Source organism: Melopsittacus undulatus, chromosome 11 (assembly GCF_012275295.1).
Source record: "Melopsittacus undulatus isolate bMelUnd1 chromosome 11, bMelUnd1.mat.Z, whole genome shotgun sequence".
Lineage (NCBI taxonomy): Eukaryota > Metazoa > Chordata > Aves > Psittaciformes > Psittaculidae > Melopsittacus > Melopsittacus undulatus.
The window spans coordinates 22,448,447-22,474,491 of record NC_047537.1 but is presented as its reverse complement, the minus strand read 5'-3'; the positions used below and the strand labels follow the sequence as shown (position 1 = coordinate 22,474,491).

At 44.2% G+C, this 26,045-nt stretch overlaps 1 protein-coding gene across 1 annotated transcript; it reads left to right on the top strand.

Annotated features, from left to right (window-relative positions):
• The first annotated feature begins 1,598 nt into the window (after positions 1-1,598).
• On the top strand, positions 1,599-25,594 carry LOC101880639 (ATP-binding cassette sub-family A member 9). Its single transcript, XM_034067342.1, has 39 exons — positions 1,599-1,664; positions 4,139-4,251; positions 4,753-4,963; positions 5,185-5,343; positions 5,893-5,993; positions 6,333-6,559; positions 7,029-7,167; positions 7,626-7,811; positions 8,225-8,357; positions 8,555-8,726; positions 9,465-9,523; positions 10,461-10,571; positions 11,030-11,205; positions 11,444-11,563; positions 11,910-12,048; positions 12,592-12,682; positions 13,266-13,405; positions 13,858-13,977; positions 14,549-14,699; positions 14,963-15,129; positions 15,566-15,693; positions 16,110-16,247; positions 16,875-16,988; positions 17,485-17,655; positions 17,803-17,916; positions 18,087-18,197; positions 18,738-18,806; positions 19,354-19,445; positions 20,520-20,640; positions 20,954-21,071; positions 21,296-21,387; positions 22,406-22,584; positions 23,061-23,136; positions 23,657-23,751; positions 24,319-24,438; positions 24,740-24,880; positions 25,027-25,106; positions 25,199-25,254; positions 25,369-25,594. Exons 1-39 carry the CDS (start codon positions 1,646-1,648, stop codon positions 25,456-25,458), a joined length of 4,839 nt encoding a protein of 1,612 aa, XP_033923233.1. The 5' UTR covers positions 1,599-1,645; the 3' UTR covers positions 25,459-25,594.
• The last annotated feature ends 451 nt before the right edge of the window (positions 25,595-26,045 follow it).

The following is a 26,045-nucleotide window of genomic DNA, read 5'->3' as shown; positions in this document are numbered from 1 at the left end:
TCCTGGGGTGCAGTAAGGCTTGCAGGTGAGTGGGCTCAGGCAGAGCATGGGGTGGTAGATACAACTGTGGGTGTCAGGCTGCAATCATTCCATATTTTAAATGGAATTCAGGGAATTGCAGCAGGGAAACACTTGGGATTTGACCACCCACAAACGGATGAATTCAGCCCAACTTCAGGCTAGAAGTGACCCCACAGCAGCTGTGTACTCCTGGCACACCATGTCCTGCATCTGCAGGATGGATCCGTTCATCCACTTGGAAATCAACCCCAATGGAAAAGAGAATAACCCATTTCTGTGGTTGGAACCCAGGATGAGCTTGCTTGGGTGGCTGGATGGGTAGCTGGACCATGAAACGGGGATGAAAGCGCCCTGCTTGCTCCTCGGCTGCTGTGTGGGACTGGCATGACCTGCTGCTGAGGAGGAGGAGGAGGTCCACCTTCAGCCCTATGGGTCACTTCAGGACCTAGCAAAATGAAAGGGGATTGTGCTCCCTGAACCCCTCAGTGAGGAGGAAAACAACCCCAAGGAGTTTCATTTGAGGAATCTGAATTTGGGGAAACTTCCTTGGTGTCGTTTTGGGGTTAAAATGCATTTTTCTGTGGATAATGTGCAGGTGTCCCAGGGTCCCACACTGCACGAGGTACTGCCAGCAAGCTATGGCACAGGGTATGTGTCAGACAAGCAGTGTTTTTGTAGTGCAGTGCATCCCAGATGTGCTTTCTGCGGCGATGAGCAGCCTTCCCCGTTCTCCCCTCTTGCCCAATGGGAAGTAATGCAGGGAAAGGCTCTGCTCCTCTCCTAAATAAGCTCATTCCTTGTAAATGAGTAAATTGGCAGCTGCGGATCTACAGCCTTTTGTTAAGCAACAAAGCAACAACCAGATGGCTTTTGTGTTTCCAGGTTTTGAGTCAGCTCTGCAGATCGGATGCAGGGTTTTCAAGCTGTTGGAGTTCCAGGACAACCAAACTCCTTCAGTTAGCTGAATTGTGTGGCTCTGCACTCATTCGGAGTGTACCCTGGCATAGCTGCCTGTTGTGAGCATAGATGCATTGGAAAGCTGTATTTCAGAACACCCAACAACCCCCATCCTGATTCCAGCTGTGAGGCAGCTGCTGGAAAAGCTGCCACAGTGGAAAGCTTTGGAAAAGGAGTGGAAAATTAAATGTATTCAAAGCGGAATTGAGAAACAAAGATCCCACTGCTCCTTAGGCACCAGATTTGCCTCTTTAAAGGAGGGAGCTTCTACTCAGGCTCTGGGGAACAGATGTGAAACTTCCCTCTAGGGAAGCTCAGGCAGGGATGAGGTTGCTTTGCCTCAGGAGCTCGGGTTCACCCCATCCCAGGACACCAGCTCCTGGTAGGACCATGCTGTTGTATTGCACACAATGCACGAGTTCTGTTCAACACTGCACAGCACAGTGTTAGTACACCCAGACTTCAGGCTGGGGGGTTGCAGGTGTTGCTCCCCCGTTGGGCTGTTGCTCCAGAAGCACTGAGAGCATTCCCACCTCCGGGACCGGACTCTGACGTCAGGCTGGAGAGGGGCAAGGCCATCGGGCTGGGATACAGCTTTGAACTCTCTCCAGGGCTGGGAAGAGGCGAAGAACACGGGCATCTCGGAGCTGGAGGAGACCTGTTCCTGATGGAAAGCACATTACCAGGTAAGGAGCTTCATTTCCCCTCTGCCTATGGGACTTTCATGCAGCGGCTGCATTTGATCGTGTTCTTTCCTTGCTATTTTAACCAGTGTCATGCTGTAAGAGCTGCACTTTCCAGCTCTGTTCTCTGGCAAACCCTAAGCTTCACATCAAAATGTTTAAGAGGCAAAGAAGCAAAACTATTCTGCTCTTCTGGGTGTGATTTGATTCTCGCTGCTGATGTACTTTGGCTCGAGACAAAGCTGCAGGTTGAGCACAGGCTCCTTCCAGTTAAGAATCCCCCCCTTCTCCCCCTTCCTCCAGCCTTGCCATCACCAATATAAAGGCTTCTACAAGCACAGACCCCCAGACTTCACTTCTCTATGAACTAAAGTGTTGAACCTTGATGCAGAACAGGCTTAGAGCTGGTTTTCCTCCAGTTTGGAGTTTAAAACTATGTGTTAAAGAGCGGAGTCAGTACAAACCTCTCCCATGTTTACCAGGAGATAGACAGGGCTGCGTAGGGGTCAGATGCAGGTCCTTGTTTTTGCACTGACTGGCAAACAGCAGGGTTTGTAGGGAGCACATTCACCTCTGAGCTCTCCACGTGCCAGCATCGAGAGGTTCCTGCCAATGCTCCCAAAGAGCTTTTAGGAGCTTGTCACGATATGCTCTGTTGGGTTTTTATTAGAGGGGAAAAGAGGTCTGAATAGGTGGCAAATGGGAATCCCTGCAATGGTTTGGGACACAGCTTTCCTGGGGGACCCTTTGGTATAGCAATGATAGACACAGCATCCCAGTAAAAGGGGAGTGTGTTCCTGGACAGCAAGAAGTTTGGGTGCATTTACTGAGCCAGGGGGAAGGGAAATGCTTACAGAGGCATCCAGTCTCTTCCAAGTGATGCTCTTTCCTGGTTTAAAGCTTCTCAAATACCATTGCCTCTAAATTGATTTCTCCTGCTTGGTTTTGTCTTCTGAATCAGCAAGTTTGAATTTCAGGTCTTGTAGAGGTGTGAGTCCTCCTTATGTTTTGTGTCTTTTGATATCTAATTGAGAGTTAAATTCTTCTTGATGAAGTCTATGCAGCATTTGCAGGCAGCATCACTTGTTTGAACTCCTGGCTTTGTGTTCCCCATATTTGCTTCTTGCTCCACAGGCAAAAGTAAGATTAAAACTGGTCGAGATTTAGTTGGAATTTCCTAAAACCTGTCAGAATTGCTCCATCTTTAGTTTTAATTAAGTGTTTGTTATGTCTGCAGACATTCAGTGCAGCTCTTACCAGAGCACAATGTGTTTTCCGTGTTATCCAGATACTCCATAGTGAACCCTTGTTTACTGCCCCAACATCCCTGGGCTGCTGCTTGAGCAGCTGAAATCCAGACCTGTTCAACAACACTAATGCTTCCTAGAAATCCCTTCCGGATTGCCTTTAAGTTTCACTGCAGGGAAGCAGGGGAAAGAGATCCAGGCAGGGAAAGCAGAGCGCCAGGGAGATAAGCCTTGTGCTAACAGTTAAGAGATTAAACAGGGATTCTGGATCCATTGCCCCTGGAGTATGCAAATATTGAATCCTTCCAAAAACAAACAGTGAAGGGAGCAGAGTAGTAAAACCATTTATTAACTCCAGCTGCCCAATGTGTGTAACCGGGAAGTGATGTCCAAGGGGAAAAGAGCACCGAGGGCTTGAGCTTGCTTTGATTTCTCTTGGTTCCAGCCATTTTAAGGGATTAAAATACAACGACATGTTCTGAGGTTCCCTCCCCTGCTCTCTTCCTGGGGAGGTTGTGAAACCGGTTGCTCTGAAGTTGCTGTTGTTTTTGCACAGGATATTTGCTGTTTGGCCACATGGTTAATATGTAGAAATAGGAATATCCCCCAATAGATACTCCCTGGTTAGTATTTTGAAGGATATAAAGAAACACATCAGTGTATTAGTGCTGCCCTGCCCTGTCTATCCCAGAGCTATAATACATTATATTAGCTTTTGGGTGAAAACAGAACAAATGGAATCCTTTTAGCGCTCAGGAGCTGCACTTGACCCTGCTGCAGATCATGTGTTAAGTATTTTGAATAACTGCATAAAAAAGAACATTAAAATGTAGAACTGCTTTCTTCTATATGATTCTATTCTATATGCCACTGAGCCTTCTCACGTCTTTAGCACAGGACAAACTGGCTTTCCCTGTTAATTTTGTGTCCATGAAGAATCAGACTATAGCCAGTTGAATGCCTCTTTCTGCAAAGCCTGTTTGGATGAAGAAGGAGGAATCTGTGCAAGTGGAAAAGGCAGCTTAGTCCAACCCAGGTCTCTGTTCCCTTGGGTTATCCTGGACTGTTTCCTTCCAACTTCTCCTTGGTTTGTCCAAACTGTAAAACAGAGGGAAGTTCATAACCTTTGGCATGGTATTGGTGTTCACCTGACTAAATATCTTCACTTCCAATGACCTGTTTTATTCTATGACTGCATTCTGAATAATTATGTTTTCTTTCTCTTCCTAGATGGGAAAACGCAGGGGATATTCAAGAAAGCCTCAAGGATACTTCAGCAAACCCAAGCTCTCCTATGGAAGAATATCCTTCTGGTGTGGAGAAGGAAGACAGAAAGTGTTCAGGCAAGTATTGCTTCTCCCAAAGGTTAGGATTTCTACTATGGATGATTTCTACTTTGCATTGTTTTTATGCTGGGTGATACATGAGAAGCCTCAGCTGGGAAAGTGGTTCCCTGGAAAATGTCAGACACTACAATATCACAGCATTAGAAGGTCTTGTTACAAAGCTGGCTTGTGGGTTTTGGTTGTTGATCCCATTTCTGCACTGCCCAGAGGAACACAATGTCCAGCTCATGATTATGGGTATAAAATCATCAGCAGACCTCACGTTGGCTCCAGTGCTAAGAAAACATGGTTTTCACTTCGAACATTCCTCATATTTTAAAGTTATTATACCTGTGAAATGGTTCTTCATCACTTATGAATGGCAGCATTAATGGCTGGAGGAGCTGCACCATGCATAGCAGAGCTGGATGAGGAGGGTCCTTGAAGACACTTCCCATACCACCCAACCTCCAAGTCACTGGGCTGTGACTCACCTTTGCATTTCCTCCCTTTCACTAGGAATGGATCACATCGGTGGTTTTCCTCTTAATAATACAAACATCAGCAACTATGATATTCCACTATCCGCGGCAAGAAATCCCTTATGAGTCCCTGGGACGGTTGGATGATCCAGCCTTCAACACTACGGGAGTTAAACTCGTGTACACACCTGTAACAACCACCACCAGGCACATCATGAGTAAAGTGGCATCAGATTCTGCAATGACAGGTAATGGTGCTCTTAAATCCTTGGTATAGTTGCACAGTCTGAACTGACCCTGATGCAGTCACTGTGTGCGGGAAGAAAAGCATTTGGACAGCACAGTTCTTGAGGGCACAGATTGTGGCTGATGCCCATTTTCATGTTTAATAAATGTAATAATGTAAAGTAATCAAAGTCTCAGCTGTGTTGGTTTTATTCTTCCCTTTTCCCCTCTTTTTTAATGCCAGGTATAACAATAGAAGAGGTGGACAATGAGAAAGAACTGGAAACAAGAGGAATTTTGGAGGAAGACATCATTGGTGTTGTGTTTAAGGATGACTTCTCCTACTGTCTCAGATTTCAAAGCTACAGTGTGGTGTCTCCAAATGATGCCTTTGAACACATCGGTAACAAAATAAACGAAACCAGAGGACTTGATTCTACATTAAGAAGTGCTTAGATGGGTCTCTGTGATACCATCCCACTGAGCAGGGATCAAAGGCTCTATATGCTAAGCGCTTTTGAAAGATATTAATTAGCATTTGAGGGCTTGTTTATTTAGAAGGAAACAAATGTCAGAGAGAAAAGCTTTTAAGAACACATTATCCACGGTCCTTTTTGTTCCTTTCCTTTCTATGTCTTGCCATGTCAGATCATGCCTGGAAAATGAGCGCTGTGTGTGCGCTTATCTACATCTAACATATACTGTATGGGCATATATTGAATAGATTAAAGCATAAGTCTATACGCACATTTGTCCACGTTACTACTACTGTGACCAAAATCACTCGTAGTTTACTACTTTTAGTCAGTAAATATCCAAACCAAACAGTAACCTTATTGATTCTTGATTTCCTGACCTTTAGGTCAATTACATTTTCAAACCTACAGATTATACATAAGAATTTATATACATATATGGAAATACATAAAATTCTTCATTTATTTTCTTTCAGATACCTGCTTCAATTTTTCATCAAGTACCTGCAACGTTCCCTTGTACTGGTATGCAGGTTTCCTATCGCTGCAGTCCAGCATCGATGCAGCAGTGATAGAAGTAAGTGTGATCATGATGGAAAAAAACATTTTCTGTTCATTCCAGAATTAACTGTAAACTTAAAAAAAAACAACAAAAACTGAACCCAAACCAGTTCATTTTCTGTAACCATTAACTTTTTAAATAGATTCAAAAGAACAATAGATCTTTCTTGCTCAAGGCAGCATTAGTCTTTATTACAAGGCAATACAAAGAGATACTAAATATTGATGTTATTTGCCACTTACAAATGAAACGTTGTTACTGACAGACTATTAAACACTTAGGAGAGGCTGTTTGTTCTGATGTTGGCTGTTTCATTGCAGCAGTTTAAATGAATGGCTGATTTGTTTCCTTTAGATGAAAACCAACCATTCTGTGTGGGAAGAGATGAAGTCCATCAGTGGCGTTCGTCTGAAGTCTCCCTCGATCAAACCTGTGTATAAACTGGATTACATTTGGTTCATTGTTTACATTATATTGTGCTTCTCCCCATACATGTACTTTTTATCAGTGAAAGTTATAAGAGAGAAAAAGAAGCTGAAGGTGTTAATGCGAGCAATGGGTTTGCAAGATATCGCGTTCTGGTGAGTCTCATAGAAATAAACTGGGTAACTACAGGAATTATGGATATAAGATGTATACTAACTTGTGGGATGGATGTGGGTCTGGTAACACTGCTCAGCTGAGGAGAGTAACTCCTCAGACCCAGCAGCAGTCACTGTCAATCACCTTAGTGTGATCAGATGCCCTGTGGCTCTTTGCTGGCATCATTGCATCTGTAGAGATTTAGGTAGGCAAAAGATATGGATAACTATGCAGCCTGGTCTAGTGGAAGGTGTCCCTGCCAGTGACAGCGGGTTGGAACTGGTTGAGCTTTAAGATCCCTTCCAACACAAGCTATTCTGTGATTTGCACCTTTCCAGTGTGGAAACTGCAAATAGAAGTGTGTTTGCAGTATTTGAATCAAAGAGTGTGTCTTATATCAGACATTGGCTACATCAGGGCAAGTGCTGTCATGTACAACGGCAAAAATAACCATGCCTTTGTTTGTAGGTTATCCTGGAGCTTGCTGTACACCATTTATGTTTCCATCACAGCAGCTCTGCTGACACTGATCACCATTACAGAAGTTATCCACGACCACAGCTTCTTTGAAATATACTTCTTTTATTTCTTTTATGGCACAGCATCTGTAAGTCTGCTTTTGTCTATGAAATGATGCACAATCCTTTTCCTAAGTAAAACATCTGAAACTCGGAAGCTACAGAGTGCTCTGGGGCTGGGCATTATATGAGAAAGTAAATACTTCACTACTGGAATTTATTGTTATAATGTATAGGCTAAGTTCTCACTCACATTTTGGGGGATTCAGGCCTGAAATCAGAGTAAAGAGAGGTGGTAACACCAGCATTAATGGGAAGGCTGGGGCTCTACCTCCTGGTATCCAGTTTCCTAAGGAGGCTGAGAGGGGTCTGATCTCTCTGCCACTATAGACCTGTTTGCTAAATGATAAAAGCCTTGTGATGTGCCAGTTGCATCTGTAGCTGAAACTCAGTTGAGCCTCTGATTTTGCTCATTGGGTTTTCATCTTGGTGTATTTAACCACAAGCAGAAATGTATCCTGCTAACTGCTGGTTCTCCCTGCTGCAGATTCACTTCTGTTTTATGCTCAGCTCATTGTTACAGCAACCAAATATTGCCAGTTTGGTGGGCTTTGTCCTTCACGTCCTCTTTGGATTGCTGGGCTTTCTGACATTGTTTGGGAAGCTACCACCGTATTTGGAATGGATTTTAAACCTCTTCAGTCCTTTTGCCTTTACAGCTGGGCTCTCACAGGTATGTCAGCCTCACAGGGATGATGAGCACATCAGCTGCATCCTGAACTTATCAGCTCTGTGTGTGTCTTTAATGTCAACCTCTGGAAAATCATCCCAGCAGTGGGATGTGTCTGGTGGGTACCAACATCTGCAAGGACCATGAGGTCTTGAAGTGCTGCCTTAGCAAATATTGTGTGCATCACCCTTCTGGTGCAACAGCTTTGAATTGGGCTTACTGAAGCACTTCTGATAGTTGTGGTCATGAGAAAGTGTTGCCCTGCTTGGAAACAGCATCATGATTATGAGTGGATGTGGATTTCTGGTGAAAATGGTTATGATGACACAGCAGGGTATTACAGTACTACACAGCACATAGTGTTTCTGGCTAAAGGAAGTGTTGCATCTGACTTGGGCTATTTTGTTTTCTCTTAGATGTTAAAATTAGACAAATATGGACCAGCCTTTATGCCCGAGTTGTACCCTTTCTTTAAGCTGTACCTCATACTGAGCCTTGACAGTGTCTTGTATTTGCTGTTGGCCATCTACTTCGATAAGGTTTTGCCAGGTGAGTAGAAATGTGACAGAAAGAATACAAATTTCCTTGCATTTTTCTTCTATAATCCTCTCCCTTCATAGGGAGAACATTGCCAAAGGGGCCATGGGATAGACTGAGGAAACAACAGTCTACATAGAGCATCAAAAAAGGTGTCCTAATAGTGAGCAGGTTTAGGTTGATATGTCACCCCTCTCTTTCTGAGCCAGGCAAGTACGGAGTACCATACCCACCTTTGTTCTTCCTGAGACCATCGTACTGGTGCAAGCCCAGGAGTGGGTACATGGGGGTACAAGCTGGTAGCGACAGCAGCCACGATCCTGTCCTCAGCAATAACATCGAGCCGATGCCTCCAGGCTTTGAGGGGAAGGAAGCAATCAGGTAAAAACCCCTGTAGGCATGGCAGATACAATGCTATGTGTTGTGTATGACTCCAGAGGACATAGCCATATTGCACTGGTAAATGTTAGATGAGCCATTCAGCATGTACAGATAAGGTTAATGGTAAACATAAGAAAGGGAGGGTTTGTTCAGTGTTTTATTCCACTCCACAGCTGGATTTAAAGGTTTATTGGGCTGTGCATCCTCAGTGCCAGGGACCAACCTGCTGCCCTGTACTGTCCTCTTTGCAGAGCAGCACCAGTGAGTCTGTCTCCCTTCACCATCACCTTTAAACCACTGCTGATGGAGTGTGCTGCACACAACACTGTCATTTACATCCTTATGGAGCTTGTTTGGCCCATTGCTGTTACTGTCCATTGCATGTTACTAGAAAACAAATATAAATCTGCTAAAATAATAACCAGGTCATTGCTTTTAATTATATGAGCACACGTTGCTATGTTCCATAGGGCTTTCTGCTTCATTCACTAAGTGCTCACTGAGTTTGACTTTGAAACCTTTTAAACACCTTTTAGAGAAGCTCATTACCTAATTCTGCTTTTAAGAGTACAAGAAATAGATTCCATAAAGCAATCTCTACAGCTGCCAAGGAGCAGGATCACTTGGAGGAGGAGGTTGAGAACCGTTCTTCCAGCAGTTTTCCAAGGTTATTTTGAAGCAGGGAACACACCAGAGTAGTGAGATCCAATAGTAACGGCTTGCTTACCTTTCCTTTAGATTAAACAACATTAAAAAAACATACAAGAAGAAGGACAAGAGAACAGAAGCTCTGAGGGGTAAGAGAGGTTTTGTAATGCTTTTAATTTCATTTTCCACTAGAGATGAACCCAAACTGCTTTGGAATTCACTGGATGCTCTTAATGCAGCCTCCAGCACTGTCAAAAGCCATTTTGCATTGGTTATTGCTGCTGGGGTAAATGACTGTCACATTTCCACCTGGTTATTCTCTTCCTGTTCACCCCAGGAATGTAAATATTTATTACTTCTTTGCAGCAGTTTAAGTGTCCTTAAAAGCTGTGGCTTCCTCAGCAATGAACCACTCGAGAAATCCCCTCTCAAACCTCCCTTTCTAACTATAAGCTATGGGCAAACAGAACTGGTTCCTTTGGTCCCTGGCTGTAGCTGAGGCTGCTGTCGCTGCCTGAGCCCTGCTCTCCAAGCACTTGCGCATCTGCCAGCTGCAGGTATGCAGGTGGTTGGTATATAGGTGTATATATAGGATGTTTGTTAGATGCCCTTGTTTAGCAAGAGATTCAAGTGATGGTGAAAGTATCAATATGGTCTCAAAGGTTTATACTGACAAATAAACCCCCCCCCAACCCACAGAAATACAAAATAAGCCTTTTTAAAGGAAGTAAGTCTGGCTGCTTTGGGATAACTTGAAATGTCACTTGTTGGAAAGGCTATGGGCTCTTCTCTTTCTGTGGACTTTCTCTTGAGCCATGCTAAATCAAAGGTTATGAACCCTATAGAAAACAAAAGTCAGAATTCTTTGTGTATTGAAGTTAATACACTTGTTCCCTCAATTCCTGGCTGCAAGTTATCAACTAAGTTTAGTCCTAGCTTCTAAAGATGTAATCCATAGTTTTGGATCTGTGTTTTTTGCCTCTTGGTTTCAGAAGTGTCACTTCTCTGTCACACTTGGCAACAAGCTACAGGTACAAGTCTATTTCTTACAAACTTCATGTCAATGTTATTCTATTTCTATTCTAGGTTTGACCTTAAGTATATATGAAAGCCAGATCACTGCATTACTTGGTCACAGTGGATCTGGCAAAACTGCTCTCTTAAATGTGCTCGGTGGATTTTCCAAGCCTTCAGCAGGTAAGGTGATGGACCCCAATGCTGAAGAGGAGAAGATGGTTGCTTTTCCAAATGTAAAGGGATAAAGATGCAAACCCCCATTTTCCCTCAGTCATCCAGTCTGACTTGTTGCCAGTGCGGATTGCTCCATCAACATGAGCTTCAGGGCTAATGCATCCCTTAGGGATATGCTCATGTGTGCAAGCATGCACAGATGGTTCTTTCTCAATCCGGATGGCCTGATGTTTTCCATGAGCTGCATACCTATAGGAAATATGTTCTAGTTCTGAAAGGAGAGATTCTGTGCTCTGGAATATTTTGAAGTCATATTAAAGCTTTGGACAACACAGTTAGTTTGCATCTTATTTCATAATGCTGGAATTAGCATCCAAGGTATGAACACAAAGCAGTCTGCTTTCCACCTCTCACTGGGAAATACTGTACCATATGAGATTTGTTTCCACCATTCCCGTCTGCAGGTTCTGCAATGATATACAACCATAAGGTTTCTGATGTATGGGATATGGAAGGAATTCAGGCAATGGTTGGGATTTGCCCTCAGTTAAACTTGCATTTTGAAGCCTTAACGGTGAAGGAAAACCTGAGAACTTTTGCTCACATCAAGGGGATTCAGCAGAAAGAAGTAGAGCAAGAGGTTGGTATGTGCTTGTCAGTCACTGACCTCTGTTTTATGGCATCTGGGACAGTCTGAGCTTTATAGATTATACCCATCATTTATGACATGGATTAGTGGTGGTCTTGGCAGTCCTGGGGTGAAGGTTGGACTTGATGATCTTAAAGGTCTTTTCCAACCCAGCTGATTCTATGGTTGTATGCATTAAAATGCAACCAGTGCTTTGGAAATCTGGCTCTTGTCTCTCTGTGTTGCCAAGGTGCAGAAGGTTCTTGCAATACTGGACCTCACTGACCTTCAGGACGTTCATGCTGATGCTTTGAGTGGAGGACAGAAGAGAAAGTTGTCTCTTGGAATTGCAATTTTAGGGAATCCCCAGGTAGGGAATTGTTATATTCATACATACACAACATGAGCTGCTGTAGCGTGTAGCTTTGCATCTTGACTTGGCACACAGGCATTTGTGCTTTTCCCATGGTATTCACGATTTGCTGACCTACTAATTCACTTCTCTGCTGGAAGGATCAAGGATTCTAGGTCAATGAGAACTCTATTTTAGATTAAAAGGGTGATAATATTATAGTAGGATAAAGCATAAATATGGGTGATATTTGAGGATGCATTTTATCCTTGGAATGAGATCATCAAAAAGCATGAAATTAAAGGATGCAAACATGGAAATTCCAGCTTGGACACCAAAGGTTCAATCTCATTCACCTTTGCAGGTGCTGCTTTTAGACGAGCCAACAGCTGGGCTGGATCCCTGCTCCAGGCACCATGTGTGGACCCTGTTGAAGGAGCGCCAGGCTGGACGTGTGACACTGTTCACCACCCAGTCCATGGAGGAGGCTGATGCTCATGCTGGTGAGCCCTGATCTTCACACTGCTGTTGAATGCACTTTACAAACACAAGTTTCCTGTTGCAGAGCCCTCCTATGGGTCCCACCATGATGTTGTCTGTGCTCATGGACACATTTTGTCTGATAGCAACCGTCTACCCCAGTCTGAGCAAAGGCTAAAATTGGACTGATGTGATCCTCCAAGACCTTGCTTGTGTTCTGCATTGTGTTCTGCATCAGCATGAAGCACTTGCATATTATCCGGATATAACACTAGCATCACCCACCTGAATTAGTGATATTGTTTGCATTAATATCTTCCCTGTTTCCTTATTGCTCCTGGGCTGCATGGGAAATTACACAAGCCTATAAGAATGTATAATTGAAAGATTAACCTTGATGCTTAGGAGAAAGGAATCAGCTTAAAAAGAAAGAACCTTCAGCACTGGCCTTACTCCTCTCAACTTCACTATTAAAATGCCTGTTGAGTTCAGAAGGAGCAGAGGGAGGTCAGTTTGCTGCCCTGTTATAAATCCCTCCTCAGTCCTCTGTATCCATGCCTCCTTAGATCGGAAAGCTTTCCTCTCAAATGGGAGATTACAGTGTGTGGGCTCATCTCTGTACTTGAAGAGGAAATGGGGAGTTGGCTATCACTTGAGGTAAATCCTTTTCTTTTTGGGCATTTCTCTGTTTATGAAAAGCTTCTAGTTGATGTCTTTCCTTGTAGGGTTTGTGTCTCTCTTACTGAGTCTCTGTATAGAGTAATAGAAATCTTGACAAATCAGTTTAGAAGCCTTTCACAGCTGCCAAAAGTATCTTGCTTTGGATAGGAAGCTGCTTTTCTTTGGAACCCAATCCTCAAAGCTCTGTGAATGCAGCTAAATAGACTTTGCAACATCCTCTGCAGCCAAAACAGGACCAGAGTACGAAGCATGGCAATTTCCACCTCCTCTGTGGTGCCAGAGTGATGTACAACTGCTTTAATGTAAAGTTGTTTTCCTTCCGATTCTAATTCCTGTGTTCTTGGGTTAACAGTACTGGCCAGGATCATTATTCTTAACCTCAGCTATGGCAAAACCAGGGGCACTGCAGATGTCAATGAAAATCCCCACTGAAATGCTGCTCAGTTTTGGAGGTTTCCCTATGGCTCAATAAGCTTCTGCTGGCTTCGTTTTAAATGGGTGATGTATGCGTTGGGTTTTCTCATTTAATATTATAGCAATTGCTTTCTGATACAAACAGGATGCTCACAAATGACCTGTGTGACCCTGAGCTTATATCATCCCTGGTCAGACAGTACATCCCCAATGCTGTGCTCAAGGGACAGAAGCAGGGAGAGCTGTGTTATATGCTACCTTTGGAAAACACTGATAGCTTCCCAGGTAAGAAAAGCCTGTCCTTATGCCAGGGTTGTCAAAGGAAACCAAGTGGTGGGAAAAGCAGAAAGCAAAGTTGCATTGATAGGAATAACTATATTCCCTGGTCCATACTGCATGGGATTTGGAAACCAAATGCATAAACATAATCCTTAAAGAAAGCCTCTAATGGACATGCTAATAATAATAATACTGATGAACAAAAGAGAATCCACCAACTAATCTACAAACTACAATCCGCTGAGTTTCCTCTGGTTTCGGGATGGCCCATGGTAATCAAGGACTCTGAATCTTCTACTTACCTCGAAAGTAATAAAGCATTGATTTTGCCATGGCTGTTAAGCTATGGAGATGGATGATGTGAATGCTAGAACATGCAACATCAGCAATGCCAGTCAGAGCTTCTGCTCGACATTAGCCTTGGTCACTGGGCTGCGTCTGTTGTTTCTATTGTGCAGATCTCTTCAGCCATCTCGAGAGCAGCCTTTCCCAGGGGGTTGTTAACTATGAGGTTAGCAGGACAACCCTGGAAGAGGTTTTCCTGAAGTTGGAGGGTGAGGAAGCCATCGGGCAAGAAGGTAAAACAGGGACTCTGCTTTGCAAGTGTGGTATGGTTAAGGTTCTATATAGACATATGTTTTAATTGAATGTCTAATTAGTGTCAGTATGAACTTCAGTAGGTTTGGTAGGTCAAGAGTTGTATCCAACTTTCCTCTAGTGAATTATGCTTTCTTGGAGAATAATGATTCAATCTTGGTTTCAATCAAGATGATTCAGTCTTAGCTTTCCACGTGCTTTTAAGCACAAGAATTGAAGGCTGATGTTGGAAGGGGATTTGCCTTTGAAGGGTGCATTGCCCAGGCTAGAAGGTGGGAAGAAATAAACTAGACAGAAGCATTTCACAAGGACAGTGAAGATATTGGATGTGTTGCCAGATGAGCCCAGGTTCAGCCAGTCTGAACTCAGTGATGTAAATTATGTTCTAGATAGATTATAGCCCCTGATCTTTGCCCTTGTTTCTTTTCTGGCTAAAAAGCAAAACCATTCCTCTATCCAGAACAAAAGATTCTTATTGATTGTGTGTGATTAAAATGTGTCCCTTGAACACTCTGTGGATAATGGTATTTCTTGTATATGCAGAAGACGGAGACCTGGAGGAGAAGGACCAAAGCTTCCTGGTGTTTTCTGAACATGGAAACACAGCAGTGAGTGGGATGGAGCTCTGGAGGCAGCAAGTGTGTGCTGTGATGAAAGTTCGCTTCTTAAAGCTAAAGCATGACGGGAAGTTCCTCAGGTCCATGTAAGTATGGGAGCTCTCACCTACTCTCTTGCTGCTCTTCAATGTGATCAGTCCTTTGGGTGACTTAAATACTCATGGGGATGTTTAGAAGCCGAAATCAGGTGAAAAACATTTAAAAGCTGCAGTAATAAGGACAGTTGGGACTTACTGGTAGAGATCTGAATAGCTTAAGTTTTAAATTCCCCCTTATCTTTCTCAGCATAAATCACACGTTTGAATGTGGAGTTCCCCTGTACCCACTTGTGGCCTGTTTTCCCATTTAGATTGCTGTTCTTTGGAATATTCATCCTTCCAGTGATGACGATTTTCATTGTATTTCAACTGTGGGACAGCTCCAGTAACTGGGAAATCACAGCCAGCTCCTATTTCCTTCCCACTGAAGAGAAAATGCAGGATAAGTCAACAAACCTCCTCATCGTCAATGACACAGGTGAAGAACATGTGATGTTGATTTGCTTTCTGCATCACTCTGAGTCCTCTTAGACTTGATAGACCAACTTTGCCTTGCTATTTCTGTACGTCCCTTTATGTACTTGTTGCTTTGGGAGGTGTTTTCTGTTGGCCAAAAGCAAATCCAGTTTTAGTGGTGGTAACTGTGTAGCTGATATTTAAGAGAGCAATAAATCAGGCATTTATTTCCTTTTAAAAAGCAATAAACACCCAAACTGTGGAAACATACATTGTGTTTAACCAGTTTAATTATAATAGGAAAAAAATAGGGAAAATGAAAGTTGGCTTGTATTCTGGATGTTTGGGGTTTTAACGTATCTCTGCTTTGCAAGTGGGAACTTGCCTATATGAAACAGTTTATACTTAAAGAAATACACCTCTAACTACTCTCATTTCTGTTCCTGGCTTGATTTCAGGATCAGAAATTGAGGATTTCCTTGCTGCTTTGAAGACTCAAAACATAACCCCAGAACTAACTCTGGAGCAAAACATCACAAGCATTCCGCTGTATAATGGGGCTCTAAAGATCTCCCTGGAAGGCAAGGTGAGGGCAGTTTTTGCTGTTATCATCCTGTGCGTCAACAGGGTTTTCTGCAATGTGTTTCAATGAGGCACAACAGAATACACACACCAGCAAAAGGGAGAACATTTGTTTGATGTATTAAATATTGGTAGTTGTGTTGGGGGAAACCAGGATCATATCTGGTTCTTGCCACTGCATGATGCTTTACAGTGACCTTTAGAGGAAAGCACTAATGCAAGTCTTTCATGCTCTTCTCCAGACGTCTTTATCATTCATTTTCCTTGTGGTCCCTGTTAGCCCATTTCCAGGTCACTGTGGTCCCACCAATAACACTAATTCCATTGTTACTGCTTTCTGCTCAACCTCTCACTGCTGTCAGCTCCTCCTCACACCTCCCATGGGTGTGAAGGTAACATCTTTTGCTCTCACATCTTCAGAGCTACCGATTCACGGTCATGTGCAGTGCAGAACCCATCAACTGCTTCCCAGTGCTGGTGAACATCCTCAGCAACACCTTCCTAAGGCTCTTCAATTCCACCGCGCGCATCCGCGTCTGGAGCGAGCCCTTTTACAGTGTGAGTGTCCTTCCTTTCCAGCTGGAAATGAATTGAAATAGCCATGCTGAAATGATAAGGACTGGATGGGTTAGAAACCTGGTTGGTTGAGCAGCCTCCAAGGGTTGGGGTTAATGGGCCAACTGGTGCCCAGCTCCTGGGGGCATTGCTTAGCAGTTAAAACCAGTACTATTTAATGGCACTTTCTTCTGCAGTGTTGAAGTGCTTCACAGGGTTTCAGTGCCATGAGACAATTAAGCTTGTCTTATGTGGCAATATGGTAGGAATACATATATATATTTTTTAGTACAGGAATATATATGTAAGTATTATATATAAGAATGCATGTAAGTATTTCACAAGTCATTCTTGCAAATCCCACTTTTCTTCAACATCCATATGGCAAGAATCAGTATCAAAAGATGGTGTCTATCCTCAACAGGTTACAGTAATTCCAATGCTTTTTGCAGATTCTAAGATGCTAAACACCAGAGCTTTTTATTGCCTTGTTTTATGTTCTTAAACACAAATGACTTGCCATTAGTGTTATCACTCACTTGTGTGTTTAACCATCCTAAGAGCACTGAGCTACCCAGATTTTCCTCGGGAAGCTGTTTATTGATATGACTCCATATTTCTCTTCCACAGACACAAAGCCCAGAAGTAAAGAGTGATATCTTTTTCATCTGCCTTAGCTACATGCTGATGCTGGCTGCTGGTTTGCCTCCTCACTTTGCAATGAGCAGCATGGAGGATTACAAGGTAAAAGGCAGTGCTGGAAGTGGTCTTACACAGGAAGTAAGTGCAAATGCCATGTCTCTGGAGAGCAGTTCCCGTACTGGTGGGCTGTCTGGCATTTCTAGATATGTTATATCCAGATATATATTATATCTATAGACTATAGAATAATATCATAAGCATCTAGATATAACACATCTAGATAAAATATATAGAAGAGGTATAGCTACATGAGCACAATGTTCCAAAGTGCATTATCCTCCATCTCCGGGAATCAGTGGGGGCTCTGAACAACCTGGGGGGTGTCAAAGCTTTTGGGGGTCAGGAGGGTTTGTTTGGGGTTTTTTTAAGAGTGATGTAGTTTAAAACAACAGCAGAACTAAGAGAGAACTGGAAGTGCTTGGAATGGAGAGGAAGGCTGAGCTAGGGAAGGGAAGACTGAGGATAATGGATAAGGAAGAGCAGGAACAATACTTCAGGCTCTTCTAACTCACTTCCTTTATCCCCTTTGGTTTCACAGCTCCAGGCTCGTGCTCAGCTGCGGCTCGCAGGGCTCCTCCCCTCTGCATACTGGTGTGGGCAGGCGCTGGTGGATGTCCCGCTCTTCTGGACCCTCTTGTGCCTCATGTTTGGGGTCCTGCTGCTCTTCAACCGCATCTGCCCTTTGCAGGCCAGCACTCTGCTGTCCCTGGTGAGCTCTTTGCTTGCAGACACAAACCTCCCCCCACCCCTTCACAGTGAATTTGTCCTTTAAATGCTTTCATTTAAACAGACTACTCTAGGCAGGTTTTCATGTACCCACATCCATCTTGTTGCTGATGCCATTCTCTCTCTCCAGATCATTTGCACCATTGGTTATGGAGTATCTCTCATCCTCCTCATCTATTTAATTGCCTTTAAATTTCGCACAGGACGAAGCAATCGTTACATTTGGTCTTTCATCTTCATTCTGGTAAGTGAAGTGAATCTGAAGTGTTTGATTTACACATCTCGCCACTGGAGATTTCATTTCAAATATACCAATATTCAGCAGAATAACCCGAATCCGATTGATTTTTAGTGACAGCCAATTTTTAGCAAGGATACATTAATATTAGACATACTTTTTCTGCTGTATTCCAGCTGAATTCCACTCTCTATATGATCAGTGACCTACACGAAGCACTTTACTTCACCTTCTCTACTTTAATTCCTGTGTTTCCACCTCTGGGCTGGTTGATCTTCAGTACCCCAGTAAGTAAACACATCCTCCTAAACTCAGTAATGGTCCTAATGGGGCAAACTGGAAAAACAAGATGCACTTTGCACGTTACCTGTCTCAAAGTGCCAACTGTCAAAAGACAACAGGAGAAAAGCTCCAGGCTGGGGATTGAGAGAAGGAACCAAGATTGGATTTGTTTGATCCTTTGTTTGATTTTGGTGGTTTTAGTTAAAGAGCTGTTACAATGACTGCATTTTGGCAGGCAGGGTAGCAGGGAAGGGGAAGGTGGTGGAGGGAAAAGGCCTGGATGAAGTAAGCTGACAGAATGAGGTGAAAGACTTGGAAGAGAAAAGCAATGATGGAAAAGGCCAATCCAACCTGGCTGATTTGAAGCATCTCTGAATTAGATGTAGCCAAGGAAGGCACAGCACTTTGAGGCAGTATGAACCCACAAGAATAAACACAGATCAAAGCTCCCTCATCCTATCCTGAGGAAAAGCTGAGCATCCAACATCTCACACTTACCCCATGCTAGGGAATGTTTCTAACTGACTGATCTTCTTTTCTCGTAGCGCTTCTCGTTGTTTCACAGCATCAATCTTTACGAGACGTGGAATCACATCTTCGTAGCTGTCTTTGCAGTAAGGAGCAATTTGATGATGGGGTTTTGGATGACTGTTAGAATGTGATGGACTTGCGCTGGGCTTGTATAACTCTCTCCATAAATAAAGCATGGGCTATGTGGTCAAAGCTTCATGTTAAATGTTGGCTGGGAGGTACATCCAAATTATCATGGGCTTGTGTCTAATGTGACCCCTGGATGCTGCATCATATGGGCGAAAGTGGGGGGATTATGCAGAGCTTGTGTATGAGGCAGGGATTTTACTAATCAGCTATTCAGTTTAATGCTGCTTCTGCAAAAGAAAGGAGTGCTCTCTGATCCTGTAGGATGTCTGTTGGGGTGCAGATTATCTGAGCTAAAACTGCAGTATGAAGTCAAGGCCTTTGCAAATGATCTGCGTAGGAGATGGAAACATATCTGAACCATCCATTTAACTTCTTCCCCTTCTGGGCCTTTTCAATCGCTGAAGTAAATGAGATAGGTTCCTGCATCCCTTATAGTTGAGTCTTACGGAGCGTGATGTTACCTTCTCTCCATACAAACCTAATTATTTCTTTCCTTTTTAGCCTTATATCCATTGTGTGCTTTTTGTTTTTCTCCTGCGCTGTTTGGAGAGGAGATCTGGAGAAGCAGTGACAAGACTTGATCCCATCTTCAGGTGTGTCCTGGGCACCAGGATGCCCTTGTGAGCTTGGCTATCCCAGTCTGTGGAATGGGCTCAGGCAGGGTCCTCCTGGCTCAACCCCTGACAACAGGAGGAGGGGACAAGTGAACTTAAAGACCTGTAGCAAAGTGTGGTTAAAGTCATATTTTTAGGTTGAATCAGTTTATCCAGAAGGGAGGATATGGAGGATGAAGGGAGGGGGTTTTTTGTTCCTTTGGATTATCATTTTCCAACTTACTGGAGTTTCCCTGAATGTGGCTGGTGGCAAATTCCCACCCAGTGTGTTGCAATAGGAGATCAGTTGGCCTATACAATGTCCTAGAGGGAATAACAAATGTGATTCAAGCTCTTTTACGTTAAACTTCATAGCTGAGGTTTTGGGATGTTTCACTCCAGCCGGGAAAGCTGAGAGTTACAGACTGAAATCCAGCATTTTAACTCCTTTTCAAGTGTGTCAGTGTTGCTTGCTGCAGGATGGAGGCTTCCCCATAAGTTTCATCAGGTTGGGGTCTGCAACCTGCTCTCTGCTTATCTGTCACCAACAGACAAGATAGAACTGAGACAAATGTGACTCAGTTAGGAGTGAGATGACCAAATACATCTGAAAATCTGCCTTATCTGTTTAAATTCTCCTTGAGCTGATCACTGGCATGATCGAGCAAGGGACCACAGAATCATATCACATAGAATGGTTTGTGTTGGAAGGGACCTTAAAGCTCATCCAGTTCTAACCCGCCTACCATGGGCAGGGACATCTTCCATGAGACCAAGTTGCTTCAAGCCCTGTCCAGCCTGGTCTAGTGGAAGGTGTCAACCTGATCAATACTTACAGGACCAGTCAATGCTTGCTGATGAATGAAAAGCTAAATCTCACCTTTATTTTCTCATGCATGCCAGCAGGGTTATTTTTCCCCCATTAATATATATTCGAGCCGATGCTGCCTGTGCAGCACCTCCTGAACTCAGATACAGGGTGCTGCATTAGCACTGCACTGGGAACTGACTTGTAAACCCAATCCTTTCTGGAAGTGATTCCCAGTGACACCATCTCTCTGCCTCCACTTGTAGGATCCAGAGAAGGAGACTGGTTGCCCACCAGAACAGGGAGCACCCAGGGGAGGAGCCCCCAGAAGTCCATGCTGAGAGGGAAAGGGTGAGGAGTGTGATGGCCTCACCGCAGCAGGAGGAGGTGAACCAGCCTTCTGGCTTGCTTTCCTTTCCAGTCTCCATCTCCATCTCTCTGCTTTCTTAGCTCATGCACTTGTTATTCACTGATCTGATGTCCAAGTGCACGTCTCGCCATCCAGCCCTCCCTGGCACCAGGAGGTGTTTAGCTGGCACCACATTGTAATCCCTATTCTGCTTTTCTTCATCCTGTTGCTCTGTTCCCTGGATTTTTAATTTAGGAGTGTTGTTGTTAAAGAGCCATACTTAATGGTAAGAACAGATGAGCTGTCTTGTGGGATAGGAGCAGAGGTTTTATGTCCCACTTCTCTTCACAGGAGTCAGCGATCGTTGTCAACAGTTTGCGCAAGGAATATGAGGACAAGAAAGCCAGTTCCATCTTTAAGAAAAAGAAGAAAGTTGCTGTCAAAAACCTTTCTTTTACTGTTAAAAAAGGTTCAAGTATTTTGCTGAACTCCTTATAACTGATTAATGTGGAGGTCACATTTGGAGACCATATTCTTGTGTCTGACCAGATCCAACGCATCTGAGTGTTTTAATTTATGGGGATTCATGAGCAGTTTTTCCTCCTCCTGTACTTTCAGTTATTGCTTAGCACACAGGGAAGACAGTTTTATTAACAATATTTATTATTAACAGTTCTTGCCTCATTTTTCCAGGAGAAGTATTAGGTCTGTTAGGACCCAACGGAGCTGGAAAAAGCACCACTATAAACATGATTGCTGGAGACATAACCGTGACTGCTGGCGAGGTAGGTGACTCCTATGGGGCAGCTGGGGGGGTGACCTTGATGCCCTTATGAATGTGACAAGGCAAACTGGCAACGCAGCCTGAAAGTCAGGGAATTTATGGACATGCAACCCTATTTACAGAAGTAATAAGGATTTAGTCTTTGGCTTTGATTTAGTCCGAGCACGTTGTAGTTCACATCAAAATCAGTGTTGCAGAGTTAAAGGTTTGAGCTGCACAAAATCTTTGGTGTGTGTTTGAAACCCACTGAGAAATTTCACATGCCCTGTAAGAAATGTTGACATCTAAAAAATGTATTAATAACACTGCTCATAAACAGCCTTGCAAACCCAGGAAATTGAAACCGAATGGGAACAGGGTTGGGCCAGCAAAAATCCATCACTTAATTATGTGCAGGATGATTAATGGCATGTGCTGGGGGAGGGGAAATACCATTGCTGTTACAGATTTGGGACTGAATGTTTGAAATAGAGAAGAATTACTAAGGAAAAAATGGTCTTGTTTTGGTACTTACTACCCAGAGTTTTATGGTAGTAAATATGTGTGTTTAGTTTTGTGAAGGTGCTGGTCTGGATGCAGGTGAGCAGATGACATGGTAGGTGGAGGTGATCAGTCCAATGATGCTGGCATTCCTTTTGCATGGAAGAACTTTACCATTTACTTCCTTTTCCTACTGGAAGAGGGGAGACTGAGCTGAGCTCTTAGGCAGAAGCTGTTCCCTGTGAGGGTGCTGAGGCACAGGGTGCCCAGAGAAGCTGTGGCTGCCCCATCCCTGCAGTGCTCAAGGCCAGGTTGGACACAGGGGCTTGGAGCAGCTGCTCCAGTGGAAGGGGTCCCTATCCATGGCAGGGGTTTGGAACTGGATGAGCTTTAAGGTCCCTTTGAACCCAAACCATTCCATGTTTCTATGTGCTCATGAGGTTCTTCATGACACAGGAGAAAACACAACCACATCTCCAAGGGGCTCACTGATTCACCCCAGAATAACACTACAGCTACAGAGGTGTATGTGTTTGCAGGTGCTGCTAAAGGGCTGTGATGGAATTGTCTCCACCTCAGGGCAGAGCATCCCGGGATACCTGGGATGCTGCCTACAGCAGGACCCGCTCTGGCCAGACCTCACTGTGCACCAGCACCTGCAGGTGTACGCGGCTGTAAGAGGGATGAGGAAGGAAGATGCAGCAGTTACCATCAACCGGTACAAAGCCAAATGATTTCAGCCTTTGGTTCTTCCTCCTTCTGGATGTATAGGACAGGGAAAGGTTTTTCTAGTAGCAAACCTGGCTGCTGTAATTAAGAGGCAGCACCTTCTATGCCTCTTTGAGAGAGGGGTTCTCCTTCTGATGAGATCTGCTACCTTATACTGTTCTCAATGCTTTGTCAATGAAGATTTCAGTCCTACTTTATCTGGAAAACCCTAAACTTGCTCCAGTTCATGGCCGGTTACATGAGAAACTCACTTTTCCCATTAGCTGTGATGACTGTCTAGAATTCCTGCAAAACTCCCTTAATTTACCATCCAAGCTAGCAGTAAGATCACCAAGTAACCCAAGGTGATGTGTATTGGCTGAAACAAGCACGGTAGTGTCTGGTTCCTCAATACCCCTGATGCAGTATCCTGCCTTAGCAAACAGAGATGGTCATTTCAGTGTCTTTTGTTTCCATTCCCCACAGCATAGAGAAGGCCTTGGATCTCCAGAAGCATTTAAGAACCCCAGCTAGGAGGTTACCTGCTGGAGAAGCCAGAAAGGTTTGTGTTAGATGTGTGCTGCCTACTTCTGGCTTTTCATTACCTGCTTTCTTCCTTGAACGTTGTGCACAGGAAACTATGAGCAGAGTGGTTTTGTTCATCAGAAAGGATCTGTTTCCATCAGTACTTTTGAATCCAGCCTGGCAGGATCCCTCCTGCTCCTCTTTCCCCATCCTCCCACATTGTGTTTAATAAATGCTAACTGCAAATTGGATTTACAAGGTAATCACTTCATGCTCCCCCACTACGTGCATCTTCCAGTAAATGGGATGGAAAACCCCTTTCAGATCCTTGGCTGGCTTGGGAGTTTGGGGGGAAGCTGATTTTAGGACTTCAAAATGTTAACTAAGAGCATCTTGGGGTGGGGTTTGTTGAATCCCTTTTCCTCCTGTGTTTTGGAATCATGAGCTCCAGCTTCCTAGGGGATTCACAGGGGTTAAAGTGTAGAGGGACAACTCATATGTTCTGCTGGTAAAGTAAAAGCAGCCCTGACCTGACCTCTGTGCCTTTCCCGTTTCAGCTGTGTTTTGCATTGAGCATCCTAGGAGATCCAATGGTAATGCTTTGGGATGAGCCATCAGTGGGCATGGACCTCAAAGGGCAGCGCCGTATGTGGTGAGCAGCCGTGTTTTAGCAGAGCTGAGATGTGTGTGACAGACTTAATAGGATGGGGTTTACCCTCCCTGTTGTAGTTACCATTGGGCAGGCAAAGAGGTTCTGCTTTGGTGGCAGAGCACATCTTGATTTCCTCTTTTTCCCAGTGTACACGGGATGGGGTGCCCTTAAACTCCTTATTCAGCAGGGAGTAAGCAGAACCACCAGATGTGATTTTGATGGTAATGCACCCCCAAAAAAATTGAGTAAACACCAGTATTTGGTATAAAACATAAAAATTGCTGTTTTCTTCGGAGCAAGAGGAAGAATTATAGCTAGTTCTTCCCTTTTGTCATTGATCTCTAGTGCTTAGCTCCAGCTTTTCATCAGCAGTTTGTGCTGAAGGTGTAAGCTCTGGAGGGATGCTGACAAGTTGCAGCACAGCATCAGCATCCACATGTCATCTTTACACAAGATAGCTGATGGCTTTTAGACATCACTTATTTATGATTCTATCATTTCAGCTGGGGCTGGTGAGACATAAACCAGATTTCCTATGGGAAGTAACTGGGGTCTCTCTGTCCCCAGGAAGGTGATTCAGATGGCCATGAAGAGCAAGGAGCGTGCAGCCATCCTCAGCACGCAGTACCTGGAGGAGGCAGCAGCGATGTGTGACCGTGTGGCCATCCTGGTGTCAGGGCAGCTACGGTGGGCACTGGGGTCTATGGGGGCTAGCGGGAGGTGTCCCTGCCCATGGCAGTGGGTTGGATGAGCTTTAAGGTCCCTTCCGACCCAAACCATTCTATGGTTCTACTGTTCTCCTTAATCTAATAGAAACTCTTGGTTTGGGTTGCCCCAAGCATGTAACAAACAGTTTGGTGAGGAGGTTGTTTTAGAAGCACAGATTAAATAGCAGCTGAATTAGAGGACAGACATCTGCTGCTCATATCCAGTGACTGTTTTATTTGCTGATCATGATGGATGGAGCAATGGTTTCCCTCCTCTGCAGGTACATTGGTTCCCTTGAGGATCTGAAGAGTAAGTCTGGCACGAGTTATCACCTAGAAGTCAAAATGATGGACCCAGGACAAAGTGATGCTCTCCATGCTGAAGTTCTGCACCTCTTCCCCTATGCTTCTTGGCAAGAAAGGTCACTGCCCATGGGCTGCACACCCAGCTCAGGCTTATGCTGGGACCCTCTGTTGTTCCTTGCTCAATAGCTGACTCTCCAAGCACCCTTAAACCTTGTTGCTGAGTCACACAAGGATGAATTAATCGGTTTTATTATGTTTTCAGGACGACTTCTTCACTCATCTACAAGATACCAATGGAAAATGCACTACCTCTGTCCCAGTCTTTCTCCAAGCTAGAAGCAGGTAAAAGGAAACAATCCATTGGGCAAGAAGATTGTTTTCAGATTATTCATATGGATTTGGTTTTTACGGATGCCTTCTCCATCCCTCTGCAGCTAAACAGAACTTCAGGCTTGAGGATTACAGCTTATCATTGCACTCTTTGCAACAGGTATGCTGATGTGGAAGTTACAGGTTAGAAACTGACTGTGTGAAGGAGGAAATAGCCTGTGACCAGTGTAAGAACTGGCCATAGTGGGGTTGTTTCTGGTGTGGCATATTGCAGGTGTTCGTAGACCTCACCAGGGACCTGGAGGAGCATGACATGGACACAGCACCCGATGGGGCTGTGGAGCAGAGACCGCTTCACCCCTGATCCCTTGGACTCACAAAGGAAATACTCAGTGTATCTTATCAGTGTTAGTGATGTGTGTGTGATCAGCTGCAGCCCTGGCACCTGGTTACCTGTGCCACAACACACATTGCTCTGCAGGTTCTCTGCCTCCCAAAGAAAACAGATCTTATTTTAATAAATAAAGCCTTTATCCTTTGACAAACGGATGCTTCCTTCATCTGTACCCTGACTCATGAGGATTTGCTGTGCTGAGGAATAACCCTGCTGGGGCACATTGCTGATCCCAAGGCAGCGAGGGGCACACTGTGGCTGTGCATGGCAGCTTGGCTGTTGGAGACAATCATGTGCAAATTCATAAGAGGCTCTTAAACCCCAACACATCCATGGCAGATATTGGGCCAATTAAAACAACTGAATCACATAGAAACTCCCTTCATTTGGGCAACCAGGTGTTTCCCCTGTTGTCCTGTTTCTCAACCCACCTAGGCTCGGGGAAAGGCTGGGCTGGGGCTGGGTGGGAATGGTGGTGCTGGGTCTCTTCTGCAGATAGTTAGCATTGCAATGGTGCCATCCACATTGCTGTCACTCCTTAATTTCACACCTAAAAG